Below are 20,796 nucleotides of genomic sequence, written 5' to 3'. Positions count from 1 at the left end.
TTTCGAGGACAGCACTAGCCTCCCAGAATTGGTTTCCTGTGACTCTGACTCTGGTTCAGAGAAGCAGGCCCCAGCTTCCCCTCTTTAACCACCTTATGCACAGTGCCTGCTCTGCCGCATCAATAGCCTGCTGACTAGCCAGGGACCACACTAGCTGTGATCCTACTCCTGACTCCCAGGCTGGCATCCCAGTCCTGCATCCTGGCCTGCGGAAGACTGTTCCCGCTGACTGAAGCCTGCATTGCTGCCTGTTATCAGGATCTCCCCATATCTGTCCTCAGTTTCCCACACTACCTCCCAACCACTCACCCGGTAATCTTTCTCACATTATTGTCAATGTCACTTTGTTCTTTTCCCCAGGAAGCCATTCTAGCCTTTCCACACATGTTCCCACAGTCCTGAATTTCCCTATCACAGCACTTTTCACTCTCATCTAATTTATTCCCTCATGGCTGGAACAGCCCTTTTCTTCAACAGATCTTAGCACCAAGAACAGTATCTGGAGCTTGTGGGCTTCCATAAATGACGGCTGAATGAATGAATGAAAGAATGGGCAAGCTAGTTGACCCAGCACCTGATAAAGACTTTTTTTTCCTGTGTAGATCGTTGTGGTAACCAGCTTCCACAAGGGCTCCCAGCAATCCCCACCTCCTGGAATTAACATCCTATGTTGTTCCCTCCACATTGCTCCTGGGTTGGTCTCTATGCCAATAGAATACAATAGTGATGGTATACTACTTCTGAAATTAGGTTATGAAGGCACTAGGCTTCCATCTTGATTGCTGTCTTTCTTGGGTCATTTGCTCTGAAGGAAGCCAGCTGCTATGGAGGGGCCAACCATCAGCAAGGAGCTTGTGAGGGAGCTCGGAAGTGGATACTCCAGCCGACTCTGAGCTTTGAGATGACTAACTGCAGCCCCAGCCAGTAGCTTGACTGGGGCTTGACTACAACTTGAGTACAACTTCAGAAGAGACCCTAAGCCAGAACCACCCAGCTAAATCACTCCCAGATCCCTGACAATTATGAGATAATAAATGTTTGTTGTTTTAAACTGCCTTTCGGGATAATTTGTTGCACAGCAATAGATAATACAATCATCCAGTTCATGGGTCAGGCTGGGTATTGAGACCTGCTGTCCCTGGTGGCCCAGAAGGTAACCAGGGCAAATCCCTGGGTCAGGAAGATCCCCTGGAAAAGGAAATGGCAACCCACTCCAGTATTCTTGCCTGGAAAATTCCATTGACAGAGGATCCTGCCGGGCTACATGGAGTCACAAAAGAGACGTGACTTTATGATTGAACACACACGTAAATTCAGCTATACTTTACAAAATATTAACCTCAAAGGCATGACAAATGCCAATCAGACATCAGAGATGTGCGAGTTTGCAGATACAGGGAAATGTTTGCCAGTGAATCACACACAACAATCAGGTCTACCCAGTTCATTTTTATACTGTTAGAAAGAGCAAAGAGTTGCACCTTACTGAGTACTCTTTGTCCAAAGAGCCCATATGAGAGGACTGAACAGAAATAACCAAGCTACTTGGATAAAGCTCACAGGGGTTAGCTTCTGACACTCTGTCCTCAGGAGTAAGCCCTCCTGACAGCACACATATCAGAGTAGCATTTGGTATAGATCAAGTTGGTCCCTGGAAACTGTGGAGGCAATGAAATGAAGGGGCAACTTTCCCTGCCCCAAAAGACCTCTCCCAATGAAGGTACCAGCTACTACTCCTAGATCAAATATAAATTGACATTTACCTTTAGGTTCTAACATTTGACTCTGTCACCACCACCGTGGGCTTAAAAGGAGGAACAAGGTTAAGTCAGGGAAAGGAGGGTTAGGAGAAGAAGCATTGTGTATCCTCCAGACTTTACTCAAGTCATCAGGAATAAAGCCAGGCTCATGCAAGCAGTGAGAAGACTGAGAATTTTAGAAATCAACTAGCAATGAGACCCAACTCAGAGATCACAACGGTTGGTTGGCTCAGTTACCTAGACAATAGAACGAGAATAAGAAAGTGCCCTGAGCTTTTGGGGCAATAAGACAGAAAAAAATTAGGACTCAATGGAAAGAGAGGTTTTAGCCTCAGAGAAAGGAAATGCTTGATTGTGCCATAAAGGAACTGAGTGAGAATAGGAACAGTCTTTATTTCTAGGACACTTATCATCTGTCAGACACTGTGCTAACACATTTCATTCATTATCTTATTTAAGTCTCAAAACAATTCCATCAGTTGGTAGGTATTATCTTCCCCATGTTACAAGGGGGAAGAAAGCTGAGCACCGAAGAATTGATGCTTTTGAACTGTGGTGCTGGAGAAGACTCTTGAGAGTCCCTTGGACTGCAAGGAGATCCAACCAGTCCATTCTAAAGGAGATCAGTCCTGGGTGTTCATTGGAAGGACTGATGTTGAAGCTGAAACTCCAATACTTTGGCCACATCATGCGAAGAGTTGACTCACTGGAAAAGACCCTGATGCTAGGAAAGATTGAGGGCAGGAGGAGAAGGGGATGACAGAGGATGAGATGGCTGGATGGCATCAACTCAATGGACATGAGTTTGGGTAGGCTCCGGGAGTTGGTGATGGGCAGGGAGGCCTGGCGTGCTGCCATTCATGGGGTCACAAAGAGTCGGACACGACTGAGCAACTGAACTGAACTGAACTGATGTTACAAGGACTGAGTTTTAGGACAGCTAAGTTGCTTTCCCAAGGTCACACTGCAGGTAAATTGTGCAATCAAGATTAAAGTCCAGATTCACCTGACTGTAAATCCAAGTTTCTGACACTGGGGACTTTTCTAGTTATCAGTATTCTCTCTGGTCCTAAATCCAAAGCCTATAATCCCACTCCCCACCCCTCCATCACAAATACAAAAGGCAGAACAGTTTTAGCAGCAGCAATTTTGCAGAAGACATAGTAGGGACAATTTATATAAGAGGAAACCCTTTACCTCTGCCTTTCAGGGAGTTCGGAAATGGGAAGCAGAAACAAAAATAGCAAGAATGTTGGCAATTGATCAAGACTCTATGCTTTAAATGCTGAACGAGACTGATCTTGTCTTCAGGAATATGAGGGCTTTCCATTGCTGAGCCACCTGCCAGTGAGTGCATTTCAGCACAGGGCCCTTGTGGTGGGCTGCTTCTCTCTGTCTACTCATCACCCTTCATTTGCTTAGTGTCCTGTCTTCTCTAAAAGAGGAGATAGGGGAGTTTACTAAGGCAGAGACTGTCTTGTGGTGTTTGGTGCCATGTCTGACATATAGTTGGTATTCATGATTTATTTGTGAAGAATGAAAGTATAGCATATTAAAATATATAGGGTGCTGCTGAAGTAGAACTTAGGGGGAAAATTATAGTACTAATGACAATATTAGACGAACGAAAAAGAAAGATCTCAAAATAATGACCTTCAATTCCTCCCTAAGAAACTGGAAAAGGAAAAGAAAATTCAATCTGAAGTAAACAGAAGAAAGAAAATAATCAAAATTAAAGTAGAAATAAGGGGAATAGAAAGTGTAAAGACAATACAGAAAGGCAAATGAAACCAGAAGCTGGTTCTTTGAGAAAATCAGTAAAATTGATAAAACTCTAACCAGACTGATTAGAAAAAAAAAGGAGACACAAATTACCAATATCTGGAATGAGAAATATGACATCACTGCAGATTCTACATATATTAAAGGGGATAATAAGTGGACAACTTTATGCCAATAAATTCAGCAATGGAAAATTCTTTGAGAAATACAAACTACCAAGACTAATTCTAGAAGAAATAGAGTTATAGATATAGATATTAAAGAAATATAATTTGAAGTTTTAAGTTTAAAACCTTCTCTCACACACACACAAATTCCTTCTGGTTCTGATAGCATCACTGATAAATTCTACCAAATATTTAAGAATGTGCTTTCAAAGTGAATAAGTGACAATGGATCTGAAGACAGAACTAGAAAAGCACACACAGAAAAGAAGGGGCTCCCAAGGGGCCTCTGAAAGACAGTTCCTAAACTATCTTGGCTAATATTTCTACCCATGGCGTGATGAAGAAGCCTTGGTAGCCAACCTCAGAACTGCTGTGTAGTGGTATATATGTGTGGTATACATGGGTTGTATAGTGGTGTACATATGAGGCTGTTCATGTGTACAATCTTGACAAGCTGTCCTGCTATCATTACGTCTTGACTGTTTTGTTTCTCTCCACTAAGCTTGTTCTTATTTTCATAAAGTTCTGAATATAACATTTCTTCAGGAATTGTTAAGCAGAACCAGGTAGATACAAATGATATTTTATTTACCATCTTGGTACCCATTTATTCATTCAAAAAACATTAAGCAATCCTTTGCTATATATCAAGGACTCTCCTAAGGTCTGGATGAATAGTCTAATAAGACCAATTTCCTACCATAACAAGCTCCCGGTCTTGAGATATTTATAGATGAGGAATTCAGTGGTCAACAGGCAATGGTTGGTGCTATGACAGAGCAATGCCATGATGCTTTAAGAATGACAGGGGCCTCTGGAGAAGGTGATGCTTAAACGGAGTTTTGAAGCTGGAACAGAAGTTAACTAGATGAAGCAGAGGAAAAAGTCATTTGAGCAGCATTAGCCTGCATTAGCCTGAAGGCTGTAAAGGCATGCCCGCCTTGGGGAATTTCAAGTGGTGCATTAGGACCAAGAGGAGAGCAGGAGAGAGAGGCTGGAGATGACACCAGAGCTGTGAGCAGGAGGCTGGGCTCAGAGTTTAGGCAGAAGTGTGGGTTTTATCCTGAGGGTGGTGGGGAGCCAGTGAAGAGACTAAACCCAGGAGAAAATGATTAGGCTTGAGTTTTAGATCAGCAGGAAGGCCAGATGAGGGCCAGGAAGTTGAGTTTTGAGAAATTTTTAGTTCGGGAAGGAAATAATAAGAGTCTGAACCTAGGTAATGTCAGAGGAGATCTAATGTTTCCCCCAGAATGGGCAAAGTGGGAAAACGGTAGCCCTGTGGAATGGTGACTGGACTGGACAACTGGACAGGGCATCCTTCCTGCATATGTGCGGCTCCCCACCAAACTCCCGCCCTGACACGACTGAAAGAGGAGGGATGTGATTTCCAGATCTCACCTAATCCTCTCAGTAGCTGTCTACCCTGCAGTATCATCCCCATTTTACAGATCAGAAACCCAGAGCTTCTGGACTGCCTGACTCAGACTATAAACTTAATAGCATCTTCTTCTTCATGCCATAAGGATTTGTGAGCCAGTCTCACCTGTATCTCTGGGAGGTCTGCTAATCCCTTCACTCTGTTGGTTATCTATAGCATCTCTTATCACCAACTCACCTCATTGCCAGAAAGGTGGTACATCCTGGCTTCCTGGAGCAGTGGGAAGACCTCGGGGCACTGCCTGATGAGAGGATCTGCTTCCACCATCTCCACAAAGTACCACGGGTCCAGAAGCGGCAAGCGCACATTCTCCAGGATGTAGGGGAGCAAGCAGAGTCGTTCTGACTGCTTGTGCCTGACCCAGCTCATCACAGTCTCAAACACCTGAGCCTCCTCTGTCACATAAAGGTCGTCACTCTTCAAAATGTGGTACAGAGTGTCCACAGGAAGTTCCAGGAACTCCTCAGAGTTCAGTATCTGCACAAAATTCTGGATGATGTAACTCTGAACCTGCTTCTTTAGACTGTCCAAGGAATGTGTGTCTGCCAGCCTCAGGATTCCAACACAGTTTTCTGGGTTCAAGGCTTCTGTGAGGAAGCTGGCACAGGCATCCACCATCCGCAGGAACTAAGAGAACAGAAGGGTAGCAAATCAGGCCAGAAAATGACCAGTCCACAAAGAGGTTTATCAGTGAATTGTATGTAGTAGCAAAATTTAGAAAGAACCCAAGTGACCCAAATAGGGGACTAGCTAAATAAATGAAAATATGTTTGTATTTTCGACAGCTCTAGGGTCATTAAGCGGAGAAGGCAATGGCAAGCCACTCCAGTACTCTTGCCTAGAAAATCCCATGGATGGAGGAGCCTGGTGGGCTGCAGTCCATGGGGTCGCTACTAGTCGGACACAACTGAGCGACTTCACTTTCACTTTTCACTTTCACACATTGGAGAAGGAAATGGCAACCCACTCCAGTGTTCTTGCTGGAGAATCCCAGGGACGGGGGAGTCTGGTGGGCTTCCGTCTATGGGGTCACACAGAGTCGGACATGACTGAAGTGATTTAGCAGCAGCAGCAGCAGAGTCATTAAGAAAACCTGCTGTATCCAGCACGGCCAAAAATAAATAAAATTTTAAAAATTAAAATAAAGACACGGAGTGTACTTGGAACCAGAGAGGTCATGATGAGTCTAAAAGAAAAGAAAACATATTGTAGAAAAATATTAAATGACATGGAAAACATTCATAATGTACTGAGTTGAAAAATCCATCCACTGAATCTTGAGCAAGTGTCCGGATTTAATCAGCGACATACAGGAAGCACAGGTGAAAGAGGAACATGTTCAATGATGCCATGGGAATATGATCAGCAAAACCCAGACTGTGGGAAACTCTACAGAACAACCAGTTCAGTTTCTTCAACAAATACATCCGAAGGGGAAAGAGAGAAGTGAGAGGGGGTGGGCAGGAGAGAGAGCTGAAGCATGAAAAGAGATTTAAAAGATGCATCAACCTACTACAAAGTATAGCACTTTATTCAGAACACTAATTTAAACAGAATAATTTTAAAAGTCAGAAAAATATTTACAATGACCAACATTTGGTGACATAATGCAACTATTACTTTTTAAATTTATATATCTATTTTAATTTGAGGATAACTACAATATTCTGATGGTTTTTGCCATACATCAGTGTGAATCAGCCATAGGTATACGTGTCCCCTCCATCCTGACCACCCCTCGCCTCCCTTCCCACCCTATCCCTCTGTGTTGTCATAGAACACCAGCTTTGAGTGCCCTGTAAAGCAACCATTATTAATTTTAAATATGGCAATAGTGTTATGGTTATGTTTAAAGAAGTTTTGGGGGCTATACACTGAAATATTTCCACGTGAAATGAGAAGGCACTTCACAAAAGCATATGTGTATTATGACACTATTTTATTTTTAAAAAGAAAAAAAATTTTTTTGGTCATCGCAACAATAATCCTCCCAAAGAAACAAGTCCCATAGGAATGGATGAAATATACTGTATAAACTATATAAGGCACCACACTGTGTAATGATGTTATGAGATTTTTTCTTATGTTGCTTATTTATATACTTTTTAAATCCTCTAAAGTGAATAAGTAATACTTTTGCAATGAAAAATTAATTTTAAAATTAATTGGCTTCTGTGTCTTATTTTTAAATTATCATCCTCTTCATAAGAATGTGAGTCTTATATCTGTATATAGCACTTTACAGTGACAAAGTCCTTTTGTGTCTGCTATATTATTTAATAATCGTTTTACAGATGAAGGGTCTCAAATGCTCCAGTCCATTTTATTTGCTGCTCTCTGGAGCTTAGCTTTGAAGGAGTCAAGTTCTCAATGTTATTGGTTCGATCAATTAGAGGAAAGATGAAAAGAAGGAGAGTGAGGGGACAGGGCCTGGTAGGGAGGGTTGCTCTAAAGACAGGGCCTAGTCAGAGTACAGACAGGTAGATCTGACTGGGAAGTGGGGGTGCAGCCTGCAGACAAGAAACCCTAATGATGGGAGCTGGGGATGACAGGGTTTGGGGCCTGAAGGGAGCAGGCAGGTCAGGTCTTAGGGTGGACCACACTGACTTAGGGTTTGTCCTTCATTTCAGAACATTCTAGGAGGCACAGGTTCCTGATGGGGGGATCAATCCCAATGGCAAAATATTATTTTCCCCTGTCACACTACACTTTTCAATTGTCAGTTTAGAAATCATTGACCTGAGCATAAATGACCTAAGGAGAAAGCCTCTGCCTCAGACCACCCGGTCTGCTGGCTCCCACCACCTGTAGATCTGCTCCTCGCATGAGCAACTGTGGAAACAGTTGAGACAGAAATCTAACACCTGTTTAGTTGTTTGCAGATTTTCGGTTCAAAGAGTAAAAATATACAACCGAGACCAAGCCTCGCTGAGCCCTCAGAAGCTGTAACCAGAGCCCTGTGTGGCTCTGCCCACAGAGACCTCTGTGAGGGCTGAAAGGGAACTCACTTAAATGGCAGGCTCTGGAGCAAAGCGGCAGGTACACCTTGCCAGCATTTGCTTGAGAGAAAGGGAGTATGAAAATCAAATCGATTTTCTAAATAAGTAGACTATCTCTGGGAGGCCACCTCAGAACCTGGTAACAGTGGTTGCCTCTGGGGAAGGGAACTGATGGCCTGAGTCAGGGTGGAGAGGGAGAATTACTTTTGCTTTTTGCCTTTCTGTATCCCCTCCAGTTTCGTGTCTTGTGGAGGAATTATCTATTCTATCTACACTCACAAATAGAGAAAACGCTAGAAGGAAATACATCAAAATGCTAATGGTGGTTACCTATAAGTTTTGTAGATAAAGTTATTAATTTGCTTTTTAGATTTTGCTGTAGAGATCAAGTTTTCTGCACTTAGCATGAAGTTGCTTTCAAAATAAGAAAAAATAAAATTTTCTTATGATTTTCAATTACACAACGAGAAAATAAAATGTAAAAAGAAAAAAGAAAGAACACATACTATGTGCCAGTCCTTTCTGTTAACCAGCTCATTTAATACATACAAAAACACTATCAAGTAGAGATTTGTTATTATATCATTGCTGTTTTATAAATGAGGAAACAGTTACAGAAAAGTGAAGTAATTTCTTCAGAGACTTAAAATGAGAGGTAGAGCTAAAATTTGAAAGTCTTGTCTTGTTCCAAAAATATATCTTCTTACATTATTTCAAGTCACCTCCAGTCAAATAGTGTACGCACAGGACAAGGGCTTGTGTGCAGATGCCAAGGGCGATTTGTACACTTCACTGGAGAACTCAGGTCACTGGGTCTGATCTGTCTAGACCCAGGAAGGCCCAGCTGACAAGATGCCAGTACTTACCCCAGCATGATAACCACTGATGAGCAAAGAAGGGAACCAGGAAAGAGAATAAAATCAAGTACCAAAGTTCACAGGTGTGAGCAACAGTGACCCACACGTGTCTCTCCCACTCAGAAACCGTTCACCCACCTGTTCTTCTCCATAATACGTATTGAGCATCTGTTAGATCATAGGCCCTCAGCTGGGGGTACCAAGGGGAGCAGAAAGAAATACAGTGCCCAGTCTCAGTGGAGAAGGCAGACAGTGGGGGAGGCAGGTAGGAATCAAATAATCAGACTGTGTACAATTACTGCTGGGATAAGCCCTGTGTAATGGAGTTCAGTGATGCCACTGCCTAGACTGAGAAAGTCTACCCTTACCCCTCAAGCCGTGCCCACACATCAGCACTGGACTCTCCCTGATGGAGTCACACCTGTCTACTTACCTTCTGAAAACAGCCCCAAGCTTACCTGTCAACACTATCGCAGTGCCTTTCTATGCTCACACCATTTTGTCAGCCAGGACCACCTTTGTCCCTCATCTTTACCTGCTAAAATCCTCTTCCCATCACCCAAGCAAGTGTGACTCTGGAGCCCCACTTTTAAAGAAAGGATTCAAGAGAGTTCATCCCATCTACAACTGAGAAGTCCCCTTTTAAGTTTCCCTCAAAAAGGAGGAAGAAGTGAGTACCACAGCCATCACTTTCTCTACACAGGGCTGTTTTCTTCATTCAGAGTTGTTCAATCTGGGACCAACGGATGCTCTTGCGAGCTTTTGAGCCCCTACATTGTGTGGAAAAATTTGTTTGCAAACATGGAATTTTTCTGGGAATTGTGTTGCAGGAGACACTGAGTTGCTCTCTGGTATCCATTCACCTGAGGACAAAACCAACACAAGAGGGACAGCCAACCTGAAGGACCAGAAAGACACAGAGCCAAGATCGTGATCAGACTGTGCTTGGAGCCTTCCCTGCCTCTGGATATTTTTTATTCTGGCTCAATACTTGGTTAAAACGAAAGGAGGGAGACAGAAAAGAAGGGAAAGGGAAAGAAGTGGAGAAATCCTATCTATTCATGAAGTTTTTTCTCAAAAGCCACTTCCTCCTTCATGGCTTCTCCAGCTGCCCCGCATGGAATCAATTCCTCCCTCCTCTGGGCTCTACTAACCAAATCACTGCCCCTCTAGTAGAACAATGATTACATTTCTATTTTGTATTATGGTCCAGTATCTCAAGGGCAGGTACTAGGCCATACTTGTGTTTTTATTTCCAGCAGCACTTAGCACAAACTCTGGCAAAAGAAGAGAAAGAAGGAAAGAAGAGAAAGAGGAAAAAAATATTTTTCAGGTACCTAGTATGTACCATGATCTGTGCTAGATGATTTCTCATGCATTATTTTGTTTAATGAATACATTTTCTTTTTTTAATGAATATATTTTAAGTAGATATTAATATTACCATTGGTACAGAGGATGGAAGAGAGAATTCAAAGAGTCAAGTGTGTTGCCCAAGGTCACACAGTTGGTAGGTGGTAGAAGTGATACTGGAGAGCACCTGGCTAATTTTCTTCACTGAGCATCACCTTGCCTTTGAAACTGTTGCATTGTTAAGTTGACAAAATTCCAGGAGAGTCCAAAGAGGACTTGTAAGGACAAGGGTGAATGGAGGGTCTCCAAGTTGCCTACGTTCCCCCCAGAATGTGCTTCAATAAACACTTCTGGAAACGCTGGAAAATTCTTAAAGAGATGAGAATACCAGATCACCTGACCTGCCTCTTGAGAAATCTATATGCAGGTCAGGAAGCAACAGTTAGAACTGGACATAGAACAATAGACCAGTTCCAAATTGGGAAAGGAGTACATCAAGGCTGTATATTGTCGCCCTGCTTATTTAACTTATATGCAGAGTACATCATGATAAACGCTGGGCTGGAAAAAGCACAAGCTGGAATCAAGATTGGGAATCAAGATTGCCAGGAGAAATATCAATAACCTCAGAAATGCAGATGACACCACCCTTATGGCAGAAAGTGAAGAAGAACTAAAGAGCCTCTTGATGAAAGTGAAAGAGGAGAGTGAAAAAGTTGGCCTAAAACTCTATATTCAGAAAACTAAGATCATGGCATCTGGTCCCGTCACTTCATGGAAAATAGATGGGGAAACAGTGGCAGACTTTATCTTCTTGGGCTCCAAAATCACTGCAGATGGTGACTGCACCCATGAAATTAAAAGACACTTGCTCTCTGGAAGAAAAGTTATGACCAACCGAGATAGCATATTAAAAAGCAGAGACATTAGTTTGCCAACAAAGGTCCATCTAGTTAAATCTATGGTTTTTCCCATGGTCATGTATGTATGTGAGGGTTGGACTATAAAGAAAGCTGAGCACCAAAGAGTTGATGCTTTAACTGTGGTGTTGGAGAAGACTCTTGAGAGTCCCTTGGACTGCAAGGAGATCCAACTAGTCCATCCTAAAGGAAATCAGTCCTGAATATTCATTGGAAGGACTGATGCTGAAGCTGAAGCTCCAATACTTTGGCCACCTGATGCGAAGAACTGACTCATTGGAAAAGACCCTGATGCTGGGAAAGATTGAAGGTGGGAAGAGAAGGGGATGACAGAGGATGAGATGACTGGGTGGCATCACCGACTCGATGGACATGAGTTTGAGTAAACTCCAGGAGTTGGCGATGGACAGGGAGGCCTGGCATGCTGCAGTCCAAGGGGTTGCAAAGAGTCGGACACAGCTGAGTGACTGAACTGAACTGAAACACTTCTGAATGTGAGGGTAGTGTTAATCAGAATCATGGGATCCCAGCCACTAGCTGGGAAACTAGTGATATGCAGGCCAGTCATGGAGGCAAGAAACTCTCCTCTTTAAAAAATATCTGGTTTTGCTTCTTCATATTCAAGATTGCTTAGGATTTTAGGGTAAGTTTTCAGATCTCAGTCTGTCCCAACGACACATGAATTTATTTATTAAACCTAAGTGATGACAGATATTGGTAACAGAAAATCAACTTCCTATTTGGGGTGGGCAGCATGTGAGTAAAAGTTTACACCCAGGCACCTGACTCTCAGAGCAGGGAGACTAAAAATACAATCAAAGAAACCACTTGAAACATGTTTGCAGTTCCCATGAGAAGCGTCTGCCTCAAAGAGAATGCACCTCCCCTCATCCCCACAGCCCCTCTGCTGCCTCCCTGTACACTCTCAAGAATCAGGCATCCTAAAGAATCTCACCACTGTGACTCCACATTTCTCTAGAGGTTCCTTCAAATCCACTCCAGCATAACAAGTCCTGCTGCTGCTGCTGCTAAGTCGCTTCAGTCATGTCCGACTCTATGTGACCCCATAGATGGCAGCCCACCAGGCTCCCCAGTCCCTGGGATTCTCCAGGCAAGAACACTGGAGTGGGTTGCCATTTCCTTCTCCAATGTGTGAAACTGAAGTCGCTCAGTCATGTCTGACTTGTAGCGACCCCATGGACTGCAGCCTACCAGGCTCCTCCGTCCATGGGATTTTCTAGGCAAGAGTACTGGAGTGGCTTGCCATTGCCTTCTCCGATAACAAGTCCTATTTTGATCCAAATCAGGAATCCTATTGGCTGTAGTCCCTGTGTGGCCTTGGAGTCCTTGCAAATGATCTATAAAGACATTGATATTTTTAACATCAAACCCCAACAAATCAGTATATGTGAAGAGTGTGTTAATTGTTGATGCTGCTGCTGCTGCTGCTGCTGCTGCTGAATCGCTTCAGTCGTGTCCGACTCTGTGCGACCCCGTAGACGGCAGCCCACCAGGCTCCCCCGTCCCTGGGATTCTCCAGGCAAGAATACTGGAGTGGGTTGCCATTTCCTTCTCCAATTGTTGATGAGATTAACAAAATTAAAACTTATTGGAAAGTGCTTCTGAATTCATTGTAAATATTTGTCACTATTTTTGTCTTCCCAAACAATAGATACAAAACATCAAGCCATTCTCTTTTGGGGTCTGTATTGGCAATAACGAGCAATCTTCATACAAATTGTAAATTACCACTGATTCTAATCTTCTGCCTTTGCTCCTCTCTCTCAAGCCAGACACCTGCCTAAGATTATGGGAATACACTCTCCCACCTTAGGAAGCCATCTGCTCCCTTCAGACTTTCAGGCCTTGCTCTAGACTTAGCTGAAAGATCTGCTGCTTCCTGGAAGCTATACAGGGTGGGCAGGAAAGGAAGGAGCTAAGACCTGCAAAAGGTCCACTCATTAAGTGGGGGCAGGTGCTGAGAGACTGAGGCGCAGAGAAGTACACTTACCTCACAAGTGGAATCAAAATGAAAACAAAGGGACAGTGCCCAAGGGTGTGGCGAGTTTGGTAGAGACTGAGGCAACAGACAGCCCCTGAGTTCCCAGAGGACACAACGGGGGCCCCAGCAGGCTAGCGGCATGCGATAGGGGGTATGTGTGGGCCACACGAAGATTCAAGGGGCAAGTGGCACAGTTGTGGCTTAGTGACTCAGCCCAGGGAGAGTGTGAAGGCCAGGGAGGGACACCATTCTAAGGACTAAACAGAATGATGGTGTCTGGGACATAGCTGATGTTCAAGATTTGGGGGGACTGGGTGTGTATGTGTGTGTGATCACGCATGTGTGTGTTTGTGTGTGTGAGAGAGAACACTTGTACACAGCACAGAAGCATGTAAATAAGTAGAAGCCAGGTCCTAAGAAGCAGGTCCATGCACACAGCTGCAGCAAGTGGGACAGCAGTTAGAGAAGGTGAAACCTTCAGTCTTTGTTTAAAAGTTCCTTCTGCCTGAAATACATTTTCCCAAACCCAGCTGCCACTTGTTGAAACCCAACCCATTCTATGAAGTCCAACTTCTTCAGAGCCAGAAATTTCTACATTCTGCCTCAGGTCTGAAAGCTCATTGGGAATCCTCGTTTTTGAGTCTTCAGCAGTAGTAATGGAGGCAGGTACAGGAGCCAGAAGTTCTGGGTTTAGACCCAGATCAAAGCTCTGCCACTTGATTTACTGAAATCTAAGCCACATCTAGAAAGTGGTGGGAATAATAAACCCACCTTACAGTCTCATTATCAGGATATTACCTGGTCTGCTCATGCTCAGAACTACTGTCAATATCAAATAGGATCATGTAGGGGGAAGAATGTGATAAATTGCTACTTAAATGTGATCTACATTTACAATTTTTATCTTTATTTCACCCTGAAAGCTACTCACAAAGTACCTTGCACGCAGCAGATACTTAGTTATTTGTGTAATTAGGTAGCAGAAAAAGTCAGAATCTGGTAGCATTGCAGATGACATTACAACTAAACCCCCACATCTCACTTCCTTATACCACAGCTTGTAACCAATAAGTAGGGCATTCCAGGCTTCTGACTCAGAAGGGCGAGAGAACAGATGAAAGAAGACAATTTTGGCTTTTGTGCTTCTAAATACACTTTTAGAACTTATACTAGAAAAATAGTTTTGAAACCACCAGTTAGCAGTAATAACTGGGACTTTTGACCTTCAAACTCCAGAATACTAACAGCATGGGCTTAAACTTTATGCCAAAACAGTAGAAATAGGAGATTGGATAATAACATAAGATTCAGCTTTTCTCACACTGGAGGAAATACCAGTTCTCTTGGAAGAGACAGGAGAAAGTAGACGTCTAGTAATTGAGTGAGAAGCAGGTAGGTGTGGGCCCTTAGGATGGTTCCTGCCTCTCAAAGCAGGCCAGAACTCCAGAGTGAGGCGGGTGCTGGAAGCCCTTAGAGGTTGTGGATATGAGGACAAAAGAATGTGTGCCTTGACTGCCAAGATGAAATCAGAAAAGCAGCAGTCTGAAATAGCAGCAGCAGAAGAGAAACTAGAACGTGTTGTTTCTAGACAAAGGGGGCCTAGGGCAGTTGCTCTAAGTTCCCTGTAGTTAAAGATTCTCACAGGAGAGGAAATGGACGTTTCTTGTGTGCCCCTTAGAGGGACACGGAAGTAGCTAAGAGTACTGGCAGACTGAAGAGGCCCTGAAAACAGGACAAGGAAAATGAAAAATGACTAGCAAGGACTGATGACCAGAACCAGATGGATCTAAGGACTAGTTGATGCCAGTAGGGAAGGGGTTGATGATCAAGAGAGAATGATGGGAATACAGACTTCCAGTAGGTGCCAGCATGAACCAATGATGCAAATGACTGTGGTAAGCCTGAGCCAGATACATCTTTATGCAGTGTCCTGCCACAGTGTAAATGCACCCTGGAACTATCTAAGCCAGATCCTGAATTGATAAGGCTTTCCCGAAGTGAGTTATCATCATGTTGACTACAGTTTCTGCCACTGGTAGAATGGGGAGCTCAGAACAGAGATTAAGTTCAAGATTAGAAAACTAACAGACTGAGAAAGACAAATATATGATATCACTTATATGTGGAATTTAAGAAAATGTTACAAATGAACTTATTCACAAAACAGAAATAGACTCATAGACATAGAAAACAAACTTATGGTTACCAAAGGGGATGGCAGGGTTGGGGGAGAGACAAATTAGGAATTTGGGATTAACATATACACACTACTATACATAAAAATTGGGCTTCCCAGGTGGTGCAGTGGGTAAAGAATCTGCCTGCAATACAAGAGATGCAGGAGACGTGGGTTCGATCCCTGGGTCAGGAAGATCCCCTGGAGGAGGGCATGGCAACCCACCCCAGTATTCTTGCCTGGAGAATCACATGGACAGAGAAGCTTGGTGGGCTACAGTCCATAGGGTCTCAAAGAGTCAGACACAACTGAAGCAACTGAGCACGCACACACACATGCCACACCAATGGGCCTTTGACCCAAGGGCAACTAGTGTCAACGGGCCAGCAACTCATGAAGAGACCTCCCGTCAAAAACCCTTGTCAAACATCAATAGTGGTGATTGGCTTGGTCAACTGAATCCTCACTTCTGCCTCTCTGGACTGGGAAATCCTCAGAGAGAAGCAATCAATGTTTAACAGGAAGAGAGTAAAAGGAAATCTGAGAAGAGAATCAGAAAATTAGAGAGCAGCTGAGTCACATCAAAGGTGTGACAATTAAGAAAACTTTACTACAAGCTGTGGTGGGGAAACCAAGGTAATCTGATTCATGCTGATTTCAGTCCCACAGTCAGGGTGGTATAGACTTCTGTGGAGGTTCTAACATGACGAAATAAAATGCCAACTCTGGCACACTTTCCCTGGAATGTAGCCATCATTGTCATCCTAATTTTACAACTTAGAAAGCTGAGTCGCAGAAAATTTAAATAACTTGTCCACAGTCACACAGAAAACAAGTGACTGAACTTTGATTTTTTTGGGGGGGGGCGGTTTGTATAACTGGGTCTTAACCGCAGCACTCAGAATCTTCAATCTTCATTGAGGCATGCAGGATTTTTTTTTTTTTAAGTTGTGACCTGTGGGATCTAGTTCTCTGACCAGGGTTTGAACCTAGGCCCCCTGCATTGGTAGCATGAAGTCTTAGCCACTGGACCACCAGGGAAGTTCCCTGAACTTGGATTTAAAGCCAGGTTCTGCCTGACTCCAAAGCCCATGTTCCTTCTGCTCTGCCACCCTGCCTTCCGTTCCGTTGCTCAGTCGTGTCCGACTCTTTGCGACCCCGTGGACTGTAGCCTACCAGGCTTCTCCGTCCATGGGATTCTCCAGGCAAGAATACTGGAGTGGGTTACCGTTTCCTTCTCCAGGGGATCTTCCCGACCCAGGGATCGAACCCGGGTCTCCGGCATTGGAGGCAGACGCTTTAACCTCTGAGCCACCATAAGAGACTATTACAGATAACTGTATTTGCTTGATATCTAAGGAGATCCCCAATGATATTATCCAGCATTGAAAAGAGTAACACGGCTCTACATATCCTGACTTGTAACAAACTCCAAAAATTATAGTGAAGCCAAATAAAGCAAGACATCAAAATGGAGGGTTTACTGTGCCAACACTTTTGTTTATAAAATGGAAGCAATGAATGAGGGTAATATATGCACATTTATCCTGGTACATGCAGAGAATAGGAAGGATAGCAAAACAGGAAGAAGAAAATTATCAGTGAAGATGGCAAATGTTTCACTGTATCTCCCTATATTTCTGATTTAGAATAGATATGTTTTATCTATCAAAAAAATAATATTTTAAAACCACAGAGTGATTTCAACAACCAATAAACTTCTGTTCCTTATGGTGCCTTCAGGCATGAAAATATTCCCAGTTTTCTATGTCTGATATTTTAAAGAAAGTATCCAGAAGCAATAGCAATCAGAAAGTGGGTTAAATAGATGTCCAAAAGCTCACAGCACTCTTTTCTTATTTTCATAAGAATTAACACTCATAGGAAAATTAGTAAAATAGCCTCAGAGAGAAACTTACTATTTTTTGCCTAGAAAGTAAACGAGATTTGGAAAATTTTGAGGTGAGGGATTATCAGAATAGGAGAATCAACAATAAACAAAGCCTGGGACTTCCTTGGTGGTCCAGTGGCTAAGACTCCATGCTCCCAATGTAGGAGGCCTGGGTTCAATCCCTAATCAGGGAACTAGATCCTGCATGTTGCAACAAAGATTGAATATCCTGCTACTGCAATGAAGACCTGGTTAGCCTGGTTATTTGATACTTAGCCAAATAAGTATAAAAAAAAATGGGGTGTCCCTCCTTTGTGGCTCAGTGGTAAAGAATCCACCTGCCAGTTCAGGAGACAAGGGTTGGAACCCTGATTTGGGAAGATTCCAAATGCCGTGGAGCAGCTACGCCCACGCACAACAATTGAGCCTGAGCTCCAGAACCCTGGAGCGGCAACTACTGAAGCCCACGTGCCCTAGAGCCTGTGCTCCACAACTAGAGAAAAGGCTGTGCAGCAACAAAGACCCAGTATAGCCAAAAATAAATAAATCAATAAAATGATATATATTAAAAAATCAATAAACAAAGCCTGCTCTACCATCATGTCTCCGTCCTCGTCTCCAATCTCTCTCTTTAAAGCTCATTAAACTTTCTACTGAAGCTCACCACTTGGGGGAAAATGAAAAAGAAGACAAAGAAGAAACAACTGTATGCCAAAATAATTTCCAGATACATTAAGAATGTAGGTATAGAACCTTTAAATATAACAAGACTAATGAATTTGTGAGTCAGTACATAAGCAATGGGGAAGGTCATTCTAAAAATGCATGCCAAAGGCAAAAAACATCAAAGACGTGATCAACATTATCTGACTAAATACTAGTTTTAAACTTGGTACATTAAAAAACTATAACTAAAAAATTATGAGTTATATAATCAATGGAAAATATTTGTAATATTATCACCAAAGATTATTTACAATCTAAAGGGTTTTTATAGATCTTGCTTGGAAAATCACCCTAAACTGAAAGGAGAACAAGAAACAGAAACACAAACTCCATCCTCAATGAAACCAAGAGACATCAGTAACCCCAAACCCACAGCATGAAGATTGGTAAGTGACTTTGCTGAGACAAGAGAGGGCACACTAAATTTGTACCTCAGAACCCCAAAAAAGCAGGAATATTAAAGTCCCCCCAAACATTCGAGGATAGATGGAAGCTGACAGCAGGAAATTGGTTTAAGAAGTTAAGCCTTCTGCGTATCCTTCCTACTGCTTGCAGTCTAACAAGATTTATCCAATGGAGAAAGGTTCTGGACTCAGGGACATCAGAAACTGAAGAAGACACACGAGGACATCTTACTTAAAGTAAAGGGATTAAGTAAAGATTTACAGGCACACACGCGCGCACACACACACCCCTTTATATAGCCGGTCTCTCCTATCTTCTCTTTCCTTGGTGTTCTTTGGTTTGGCTGTTTTATTGACAAGGAAATTGGACCACAACAAAACTGTTAAACACACCCAAAGCCACACAGCTGGTAAGCAATGGAGCTGCCATTTAAATCCAGCAATCTGGCTTCAAACTTTGCTCTAAGCTGCTAACTCTCTCTGTATAAGTCACTGTACAGAAAAGGACCTGAAGTCTATACACCAAGGAAGCTGCTAAATTGTCTCTGAACAGAAGGAAGTTGTAGGTAATTTTTATGGTTGTTTTTTTTTTTTGCTTGTTTGTATGGGTTCCTAATTTCTGAAATGACTTTGTATGTTATTATAATTTATAAATATTAAAAAACTGCATTTTGAAAAACAACATTATCTCCTCAGTCTATCATACAGGACCAACTTTAACATAGTGGGGAAAACAGAAGACTTGGTTACTAGATCCAACTGTCACTCAAAGCACATTGTAAGTGCTCAATAAAATTTATATTCATTAAGCATCTACTTTGGTGTCAGGCACTATACCTGAAGCCATAATTGCTATTACTATTATTACTGACAGTGTTACCTGTCCATCTTTAGACAAATCAGCTACCCTTTTTGGGTCCCAGGAAAGGAGATTAGCGTGAAGGTAAATAGATGGGGAAACAGTGGAAACAGTGTCAGACTTTATTTTTTGGGACTCCAAAATCACTGAGGATGCTGATTGCAGCCATGAAATTAAAAGACGCTTACTCCTTGGAAGGAAAGTTATGACCAACCTAGATAGTATATTAAAAAGCAGAGACATTACTTTGCCAGCAAAGGTCTGTCTAGTCAAGGCTATGGTTTTTCCCGTGGTCATGTATGGATGTGAGAGTTGGACTGTTAAGAAAGCTGAGCGCCGAAGAATTGATGCTTTTGAACTGTGGTGCTGGAGAAGACTCTTGAGAGTCCCTTGGACTGCAAGGAGATCCAACCAGTCCATTCTAAAGGAGATCGGTCCTGGGTGTTCATTGGAAGGACTGATGCTAAAGCTGAAACTCCAATACTTTGGCCACCTCATGTGACGAGTTGACTCACTGGAAAAGACTTTGATGCTGGGAAGGATTGGGGGCAGGAGGAGAAGGGGATGACAGAGAATGAGATGGCTGGATGGCATCACCGACTTGATGGACATGAATTTGAGTGAACTCCGGGAGTTGGGATGGACAGGGAGGCCTGGCGTGCTGTGATTCATGGGGTTGCAAAGAGTTGGACACGACTGAGCGACCGAACTGAACTGAACAATGACAACTGTGGCTTGATTAAATTATGGTAAATGAGATGATTCAAAGTTATTGGTCCTTTGGGAGGCATCGGTGAAGAGAATAGTGCCTTTTCATGGTTGATTTTTCTCCTCTTTCCACTTTCCTTCCCTTGCTGGGCTTCTTAAATCCTGCTTCAACTCCAGCCTCCACAAAGATAATCCCATTGTCCCTGATCTCTGCCCTAGACCCCTCTTTCCCCACATTCACAGACTCTGTTTTCTGTCCCTTTCCACTCCTTATCTACTGATTATCCAAGAGTATGCCAACTCCCAAACTCCCAGACAAGATCTGATGCTCGTCTCCAGTCCCTGGGAATGATCTTGACCTGTCCCTGGACTCTGTTTATCATAAATCTCAACATCCTCAATGGGAGAATCTCTGTCATAACCCAATGGAACTGAGTTCAAAGTGTAATCTTAGACCTAGGTAAAGATGGTAACTCAGGATGGAACTCCTGTGATAACTGTAGACACAATTGATAGAAGCTATGGGTCTAATTATTTTATGAAACTAAATATAATTATTATAATCAGATGGAAACATAGTTAGATGAAAACAATAAGAAAATTTTGAGGGTTCTCTGTTTATCTTTCATGACACCCTTCATGAGAAGTGCTCTTCACACCCACCACAAATTGCTGACCAGTGAAGTTCCCACTTTCCCTGAGGTCTAGACACTGATCCCTGAGGGGCTGCGTGTATAGTGAAAAGTAGGTGGCC

At 42.9% G+C, this 20,796-nt stretch overlaps 1 protein-coding gene across 3 annotated transcripts in view; it reads right to left on the bottom strand.

Annotated features, from left to right (window-relative positions):
• Positions 1-20,796, bottom strand: part of KLHL6 (kelch like family member 6) — a 121,980-nt gene that overhangs the window by 12,881 nt on the left and 88,303 nt on the right. For all 3 annotated transcript variants that reach the window (XM_055409590.2, XM_088838741.1, XM_055409525.2), the window contains one exon: positions 5,325-5,774. In XM_055409590.2, the coding sequence (XP_055265565.1) occupies positions 5,325-5,774 (450 nt within the window). The remainder of the gene's footprint in view (positions 1-5,324; positions 5,775-20,796) is intronic.

Source organism: Moschus berezovskii, chromosome 1 (genome assembly GCF_049115385.1).
Source record: "Moschus berezovskii isolate FMDL1 chromosome 1, NW_MosBer_1.0, whole genome shotgun sequence".
NCBI lineage: Eukaryota > Metazoa > Chordata > Mammalia > Artiodactyla > Moschidae > Moschus > Moschus berezovskii.
The sequence above is the reverse complement of the archived record's forward strand: the minus strand, read 5'-3'. Positions and strand labels throughout refer to the sequence as shown.